Source organism: Sturnira hondurensis, unplaced genomic scaffold (assembly GCF_014824575.4).
Source record: "Sturnira hondurensis isolate 20B ecotype Veracruz unplaced genomic scaffold, ASM1482457v3 Scaffold0018337, whole genome shotgun sequence".
Classification (NCBI taxonomy): domain Eukaryota; kingdom Metazoa; phylum Chordata; class Mammalia; order Chiroptera; family Phyllostomidae; genus Sturnira; species Sturnira hondurensis.
The window spans coordinates 59,253-68,743 of NW_028090968.1; the positions used below are offsets into that span (position 1 = coordinate 59,253).

The window sequence follows — 9,491 nt, forward strand, 5'->3', positions numbered from 1 at the left end:
GCAAATATTAAAATACCTTGCATTCTTTAAAGTTATAACAAACTGGGCTTAAAAAGGAAAAGAAAGAGAGTACCTTGTCAAAGGCTTTTCCAATAGCATTTTCTAAAGATAAATCTTCGACTTCGAGCGACGGGTTGTGGCACTTCAGTTCCTTCAGGCATGCGTTCAAAATGTCCAGTATAGCGGTCTGCATGGCACGCATGGCCGGCGTCATCGAGACGTGGATTTCCACCACTTCGGGCTTGTGCTGCTCTAGAAACGAGTTTACTGCTACATGAAACCTAAAGAGACAAATATTTTCCAAACATTTTTCTAGAGTTTCAACAGTTACATATTTCTGGTCTTAGTTTCATAGTCTAATTTTTTTTTTTCGGTAAATGCAATTGTGAAACAAAATAGAAAAATGACAACGTTTTCAGGAATCCTTTTAACCTCAATGAATGGAAACTATTCCAATAAGACAGCGGTCTGCAAACTATGTACGGTCTGGGCTGCATCCAGGGCCTATTTTTACAGATACTGGAACACAGCCCTGCCCCCTGTGCATGTGTTGTCCACAGGTGCTGTCACGCTAGGGCAGCAGAGCTGACTGACTGACAGGCCACATGGCCTGCAGAGCCTAAATCTTTACAGTCTGGACTCTTCCGGGAAAAGTTTGTTGATTCCCCAAAGAAAGTGTAATCAAGAAACGAGGACTACAACAACTTCTTTCTAAAAAATCCTCACCTGAGGATATATTTATCGATTTTAGGGAGCGAGAGACACACACACATTGATGTGAGAGAGAAACACCAATCAGCTGCCTCCTGTACTTGCCCCAACTGGGTATCGAACCTGCATCCTACGCATAAGCCCTGACTGGGGATACAACCCACGGCCTTCTGGTGCATGGGACGATGCTCCAACCAGCTGAGCCACCTGGCCAAGACAACAACTACTCTTAAATACCACACAGTATAACCAAAATACCTATTTAGCACAGGTGGTAAAATGTTTGGAAATTGAAACCTCCTGTTTTTCCTAGAAATGTACAGAAATTCTTCAAAATCTTTGGGCGACCTGGCTGGTGTGACTCAGTGGATGAGCGCCAGCCTGCAAACCAAAGGGTCACGGGTTCAATTCCCAGTCAAGGCGTATGCCTGGGTTACGGGTCAGGTCCCCAGTAGGGGGTGCACAAGAGGCAACCACACACTGATGTTTCTCTCCCTCCCTGCTCCTCTAAAAAATAAATACATAAAATCTTTAAAAAAAGAAATAAAAGCACATAAATAAAAGAATCACAAATGTGGTGACCAGACAGTATTTATATTTGAATGCACTTGCTATGAACCTGACTAGCATGTATCAAGTCCAATTACAGTAAATTTTACATTAAAGTGCAAAGTTAAATGACGGCAGCTTTTCTTTCAGAAATTGATCACATAATGCTATTTACCTTGGCCACAGATAAAGCTTCTTTACAAAAAGATTTCTCATCACTCGTTCCACATGACAAAAACCAGTATCAAAGGCAACAGCGTTGTCTGTGAAAGCTTTAATAAAACCACGCTTGTTTTTCTGACGAAAGAGGCGCAAGATGAATGCTTCTTGACAGGACTCGATTATTCTGTGAGCCCTATACACCAAGATGCCTGAGGGGAGAAATTATAATTTCAATTACAGAATAGACATGTAATTTTCAGGCTCACTTTCATTCACTACTCATCACATTTTTCTCGAGTGCCTCCTTGAGCATGGGCAAGCGCTGTTCTAGGCTGGGGGTACATTGCCTCAAAGGAAACAAGCAAATTCCTGTCTTCATGGCACTTACATTAACAATGTAAGTAAGTAAAACATTCCGTGGGTTATAAGGTGATAAGAGCTGAGGAGAAAAGTTAAATCAGAGAAGGAGAGGCAGTATGTGTGACGGGTGGTGGTTTGCCATTTTGGACAGGGCGGCCTCACTAAGGTGGGGTGAGTACAGGCTGGATGGAGACCAGATGAGCCTCGTGGCCAGGTGGGCCGGGAGAGCTCCAGGGGGAAGGGCAGGAGCAGAGGCCCTGGGTGGGGTGGGTCTAGCCCAGTGGAGAAAGAATTTCTGAAAGGTAAGTGGGTCACTACTTCTCCTTTTATATGTGAATCACACGGGGACCATCCAAAATCATTGCATTTTCCAAGTTTGGGCAACATGTGCATCACATTATATCCTATTAGATATATTTTATCCTATTAGAATATTTTATCACATTGTATCCTATTAGAATAACTCAATTTTCAGAATCAGAATATTCAGTTGAGTGGTAAATTACTCCATTTAAAATAAAAACCTTTAATGTTTAATACATAAGGTTTTCTTCATGTGGGTGTGGAGATGATACCTCTGAATCACAAAAACAAGAACAATTACACATTTTTCCTTATTTATAAAATGATTACTGGACCAGATGATCTTCTGAATGTGCAGAATTTTGATGTGGTGTGATTAGTGATAAATTAGGGAGAGACATGAGATGACATAAGAGCACGCAGACATCATTTCCGGATCCCAAACTCAATTATATGATGATTCTCAGTCTTTCAGATGTAAATCCAGCCAGTAACCTATGTCCATTTGCTGTAAGTGTGCTTGGATGTTTTTGCTCCAGGTGCCATCACTCCTAGGGGCTGGAAAGTGACACCAGCAGTAATCGATGACCCCTTCCAGCAGGTCAATAACCTCAGTTCAGATTCTATGACTTTGATGTTTACATTTTGGATCAAGGTGGATCCATTAGGTGGAGCTAATATGTATTCGACCTAAGCAAACTGTTTTTTAAAATTAGGTAAAAGTTAGCAGTATTATTTAGGAATTTAAAGACAAAGGATTTTCAATCACCCCACTAATGAACATTTGGAGGGACTGAGTGAAAAGGGAAAAGGGACTCGTGGACATGGACAACAGTGTGGTGATTGCTGGGGCGGGGGTGGGGGGGAATAAGGGGATTAAGGGTAATGGAAAAAAATACAGTAGAGATAAAAAAGAAAAGATTTGGTATATAGTAGGTGGGTTTTTCTAAGTACTCTACTGGGCCATGCTTGCTGACCTGGAATGAAACATTCATTATATAAAGTAAAAAATAATAAAAATAACTTCTAAAAAAACAGTGAACTTCAATTTAAGAAAATGTTGTGTCCCAAAAGGCTGTCATTCTTTGGGAACTCAGAAGGAGGAAGGAGAAAAGAACTAATACTACATCTGAAGCCGTAGGGTTAGGCACTTTTATAGAGTTTTATTTTGTTTAACCCTCACAATAATTCTAGGGGGTAGGCATTATTATTATGAGACAGGAAAGGGAAGCAACTTCATCAAGGTTGTCCAACCTGTAACGGGAGACCAAAGGTTCCAAATCATGTTTGGGAACAAACCCAGGTCTTTCCTACCAAGTGACACCATCTGAAAGCCCCCCTTTTAAAAAATAAAAATAAAAACAACAAGCAGGTTGTATTTCTGGGGCAATTCTGATCCCACAAAAGCTTACTGAAATTTTTTATGCTTCTGTAACATTTTATAAATACTTCTTCACATCAGTTTCCTCTAAGACAGTGCCTGAGGACTGGAACATCACAACACACAGCAACCACAGAATGCTTACAATGAGTCATACACAATGCTAAGAATGTTAAATTTTACATAGGTTATTTCATTTAAATAATCCTGACAATAATTCTAGGAGGAAGGTAATACTGCTGTCTCCAATTTACAGATGAGTCAACTGAGTTATACAGAAAGTAGCTTTTAATTACAAACTACCCATAAATTCTCCTTTGAACACTCACTAGACTCAGATTCTGCTGTGCCTAAGTAGGTTGAATGATTACTGAAAGAGCAATACTGACATCTAGTGGTCGTTTCAACATATATTTTTCCACTTCATCAACTTAAAAAATAAAGGAAAAAACCTATCAGAAAGCAGCAACAAGTAAAAGACTTTACGATGCACCGAGATTTCTGATTACAAAAAGCCAGTATCTTTTCTTGCTATTACTGATTAAGTGTTTACTATGTACCAAGCACTAATACTAAGCAATTTATTTCATCTCACTTAATTCTTACAGAAACTCTAGGAGGCACTATTTTTCTTGATTTAAGAAATAAGAAACAGGGCTTATAAAAAAAACTAATGAAAAGTTAAGTAACTTGCTGGTAAGCAGTGTCATTACCACGGAGTCAGGTGATCCATGACCACCTGGTGTGTGTCCCGGCTTATAACAATTATAAATGTTATATAAAACAAAACTTTTCCTTTATATGTATGGTTCACCATGAACCATATAAAGGATTCATTCATATGTTTATTCATTAAATATTTTTGAGGGTCTCCTAGGTTCAGGGCCATATGCTAGACAAAGTGGGAAGTACAATCACAAATTGCCTGTCTCTCTGCCCTCCACAAGTTCACTACAGATCACAGTACATCCATGTATCACTCATCCAACAAGTACGTGTTTACTACCTACTATGTACCCATTACTTAGCCTGGGATGAACAAGTTGACCCTGTGACTACAAAGCTTGTAATCTCATGAGCGAGACAGACAGATAGACCGATGTTAGGTGGCCATCAGGGTGCTATGAGGAGCACAGGGTAACCTGAGGGCTAAGAGCTGGGGCCTCTGAAGCAGCTTTGGGGAAATCAGAAAAGGTTTCCACGGAAACAAATAGTAATAAAAAATTCCTTTTTTATATTAATTATAGCTAGAATTAAACAATTCTTCTCAAAATAATTAAGTAACTACTTGGTTTAATGCACATCATGGGAAATAGATTCTTTAAAGAGGAAAACCAAATATTTTAGAAAATTTATAAAGAGTGTTTATAAACATTCAAGTCCTATTATGTTCTAAAAGTAAATGCCACCCAATTACCATGTAGTTACTGAATATGAGCTTTGAAACCAAGGAAAATCAATCTTACATGTCTTTCCTTACTCAGGCCACAAATGTGTATATACAGAGCATAAATAAGGTGTTCGACATTGTGCTAATGGTTGAAAAGACCAGTGCAACTCACAAGGAGGTTCTAGCTCAGGGTTGAGCAGAGGGAACAGACTAAAAGCAAAAGGTGCAAATTTATATACAATAAGGTTTCATACTCTTACCAGTAATTAAATCTGAGGGTATTCTATCAGTCAAGAAATCAACCACAAGTATTCGACTTGTTGCAAATATCACACCTCCTTGTGTGTAAACCTCATAGCGACTGTTGCTTGTGATTTCATTTGTTACACGGTGAGGGAGGTGTTCCACTCCTTCTATCTTCAGCTGATTGATAAAGTACTCCTAAATGAAATGAAACTTGATTAGTAGGCCGACTAATACAGCGGGCAGTTTTTATTAGGTTGCAGGTATTTGTATTTCAAATAATATGCTGCCCTTCTCAGAGATAACAAACTTAATAATGAATATACAAACTAAGTTGCTACTTTAAACTAAGTTGCTACTTTATGTTGATCAGCCAGTCTACATTCAACTAGGGTTTTCTTTAACACTTTTTTAAAGATTTTTAATTTATTTATCTTTAGAGGAGAAGGGAAGGAGAGGAGAGAAATATCAATGTATGGTTGCCTCTCCTGAGTCCCCTGCTGGGAACTGGCCTGCAACCCCAGCATGTGCCCTGACTGGGAATCGAACTGTGATGCTTGGGTTCGCAGGCCTGCACTCAATCCACTGAGCTACACCAGCCAGGGCTCAACTAGAGTTTTCTTGTTTTTGTTTTGGGGTTTACACTAAGGAATCACTGCACTTGTTATCAGCATTTTAACAACAATTAAAAAAGGCTTTTAAACCCTGGGTTAAAAGACTTCTGCTGCCTGGAAACCAGTTCCCACCAAGGCCAGGTTTGCAGGGCTAGAGGAGATCTCCAGGGGCTCCTCTTCCCAGCTAGTGTTCTGACTATTAGCGCTGTCAAGATCCACCCTAGAGGGAATTTCATCCTGTCAATGGGACCCTTGGCCCTCACACTTTCAGCTCAATACTACCTTTCTTGGGGTGGTGAGGGGCGGGGGAGCTGTGTTGTTGCTGAGCTTATGTCAAGCACTGCAGATACCTAGATGAGTGGAACAGGACCCCTGCCCTCAAGAAGACTGTAGTCACTCTTTTTGCCCGACATTTTCCTCCGGGCTCGCAAGACTTGTCAGACCAGCCTGTATCACCTCTCAACACCCCAGCACAGATAGATCCCTCACCTTAACCCCAGGTACCCTTTCTCAACATCCTTCGCTCCCGGCTCTCTTCCCTTTTGATCCTGTGCCCTCCTTCCACAGCTCTGATGAACCCCCTGAGTCTCTCCTCTTCCCTACAAGGTTCTCCACAGCCTCAGCATCTTTCACGTTTTCCTATTACTCTCAGAGATTCCGCCATCTCTATCCCTTTCACGGATTCCATTCCTTTGACCCCAGCAAGCTCTTTGAATATCCAACTTTGGGATTCCCTCATTATTCCTGTCCTCTTACAGACATCTCTGTCTCCCTCAGGAACCTCCAATTCTTCTCTCCGCCCCCATCCTCCTCAAATAACTACCCTACTCCTCTCAAAGCCCCTCCACCATTCTCACTGTCCTTGGTCAGGGACCTGCATCCCCCTCGGGTCCTCTCGCATCCGTGTCAGGTCCCTGCACCAGCCTCAGGAACCCTTATTTAGTGCCTTCCCACCAGCGTCTGGGACCTGCACTATCCTCAGAGGCCTCGCACACGCTCTGGGGCCTGCGTCCACCCCAGAGGCCCCCAACGCTTTTGGGATGCACCCAACCCGCGCCGGCTGCCGCACCTCCTCGGCCGGCTGTGTGTTGAGCACCAGGACCAGGCATGCCGGGTGGCAGTGCAGCCGGAGGAAGTGGTACAGGAGCCTGTCCGCGCCGAGCCCGCGGGCGCACACCACCAGCCCGTCCGCTTCGAGTAGTTCCAGCACCAGCTGCCGCTCGTATTCCAGCAGCGGCGCCATAGCCGTCAGTCGAGCTGACGTTCCGGGTTTCATGGGCGCCTTTCCGGGCAGCGGCCGAACGCCGACGAAGGGAGCCGAGCCCGAGAGGACGAGAGTCAGCCGAAGAGGAGCCGAAGAGGAGCCGAAGCCGAGACGAGCGCCGCCCGAAGCAAGCCGAAGACAGCACAGCCCGAGAAGACGAACGCTGGCCGAACGTAGCCGAAGAGGAACCGAGGCCCAGACGGGAATCTTCCGAACGTAGCCGAAGAGAGACGAGCCCGAGAACACGAGCGCCGACCGAACTCAGTCGAAGAGGAGCCGAGTGGAACAGAAGATTAATAGAATCACCAGGAGGTGCTAGAGCTCGCAACTGGTGTCATGTACCTGCCTCAGGCTCCACTCCCGAGGCTTCAGTTATTCACATTGTCTGGTACCTTAGGTTTGAGAGTCAGGCGTCCTAAACCTGCCCCTGGAACACACGGTAAGAAAAAATACGACAGCAGAATAAAATACAAGGAGCTTAGTTCCCCGACCTTGACAATTGAAAAAGTGATTGTCAATCTTCTAAGTGCGCTTAGAACAAAAATGTTTTGAGTAAGCAGAATAGTTTACTAATTTCAGGGCTTTTGTTTCTCTCGGAAGGTCTTTAATGCAATGAACTGTTTAAAATAGTGTCCACCAGGTGTGCCGCAGTAGCCCTGTCCCACCTTCCACTAGAGGGACACCTTCGGTAGTATTTGGTAGTATTTGTTCTATGTTTAGAAATGCCTGTTAATCTACTGAGAGAAGTTGTTCTGTGTAGAAATCCCCCTTTCCAACCTTCATTGTTAGAAAAAAAATTAGATGTAAGCCAAAATAAAAATCACTTGTTATTCCATTACCTCGAAATATCCATGGTAACATGGCATCTATACTTTAAGGATATGCGCTAAAAGTATATACACACTATCTCACCACAGAGTTCTCTTCCTAATATGAGCTAGTAAGTAACCCTGTTTTAAAGCCCGAGTTTGTCACTAACATTTGACAAACCTCTGAACGTGATGTTTAATATCCTTTCATATGGCAAGATTCTGTAATGAGATATATAGTGGTTACTTACTTAATCCCTTATTAGTGAACATTTAGACCAATGGTCTTTGGTGCCAAAGTCAATGTCAACAGGAATCCTGAGCTTTGGGAGTGGTGAGGAAGGAAACACTATTCAGCACACAGAGTTCAATAGTGTTATAGCACCACTGTGGTACTGCATCCTTTATTTGAGGCCCCTCTCCACTCTATCCATTCTGGATGTGTGAGACGTCTTTGGTGTTTCAGTTTCACCCACTAAAACACAATCTCTAATCACTGGTGGAAAGGGAAAGTGCACTCTCTGAGCCCCAGAGAAGCTGACCTATATAGAGAGAAGTCTCCAACCCCCTGGTCCATCCTCAGGCAAATTGAGACTGCAAATCCTCACAGTTTGATTGGTCCAAAAAGCACTGTCTGATTGGTCAGAATGGAGCCTCTCTGACCAATCAGCCTCTGATTGATCTGTGAAAGTGCTACTGATGATATAGCTGCCAACCCAAGCACTGATTTGACAGGGTAAGTCTCAGTGGTGTTGGTGGGAATTCCTTTGTAAGGGTTGGCTCAGAAGTTAGGAACACAGTTTAAGCAGGCAATTCAGTGTGGGAGGCAGGCAACTCAGTGCAGGCTTCTTCCTGAAATGCGGCCTGTGTGAGAGACCCCTGTTTGGAAAGGGCTGTTAGGCTCTCTTTTTAAACTTGAGTCCAGTGGGCCATGTACTAAGCTCTTCTTAGTAGGTATCTTCTTTCTCAGGGCTGACAGTTTCCATTCTTCCTAACCCAATATTATAGATAATATTTCACTGAACATCTTTGTACATAAATTCAANGGAGGCAGGCAACTCAGTGCAGGCTTCTTCCTGAAATGCGGCCTGTGTGAGAGGCCCCTGTTTAGAAAGGGCTGTTAGGCTCTCTTTTTAAACTTGAGTCCAGTGGGCCATGTACTAAGCTCTTCTTAGTAGGTATCTTCTTTCTCAGGGCTGACAGTTTCCATTCTTCCTAACCCAATATTATAGATAATATTTCACTGAACATCTTTGTACATAAATTCAACCATACCCCTGAGATACACTTTAGAAATGGATAATTACTGGAATAAAGAGAGAAAAGGAAAACATTTATAAGGCTTTTCATTACATTCACAGTGCCACATTGCCCTCTAGAAAGCCTGTACCAATTTACGTTCACATCAGCAGTTTACAAGAGCATCTGTTTCTCCACCTAATTACTACTTAATCCAATATTTTACTTACATTTTGTCAAGATTAGAACAGCACATAATATTTTCTGAAGGCTGGTTAAATGGAAAGGGATGTCTCCATACATTGTACGTACAGCAGTTTCTGTGAGACAGGTATTACTCTCTCCAGTTATGCAAGTGAGAAAGAAAGGCGCAGGGAGGATAGGAATGTAACTGGGGTAGGGCCACTGAGCTAGTCAGTCTGCTTCCTAGATTTAGTTCAGGACGTGGTGATTAGAGACGCAACAC

At 42.8% G+C, this 9,491-nt stretch overlaps 1 protein-coding gene across 1 annotated transcript in view; it reads right to left on the bottom strand.

Annotated features, from left to right (window-relative positions):
• ERCC4 (ERCC excision repair 4, endonuclease catalytic subunit) overlaps positions 1-7,048 on the bottom strand; it is a 31,774-nt gene extending 24,726 nt beyond the window's left edge. The window contains exons 1-4 of the mRNA XM_037069000.1: positions 6,783-7,048; positions 5,117-5,297; positions 1,436-1,631; positions 74-281 (exon numbers count right to left, since the gene is read on the bottom strand). Coding sequence (XP_036924895.1) covers positions 74-281; positions 1,436-1,631; positions 5,117-5,297; positions 6,783-6,989 — 792 coding nt within the window. The 5' untranslated portion in view covers positions 6,990-7,048. The remainder of the gene's footprint in view (positions 1-73; positions 282-1,435; positions 1,632-5,116; positions 5,298-6,782) is intronic.
• Between the last annotated feature and the right edge of the window lie 2,443 nt (positions 7,049-9,491).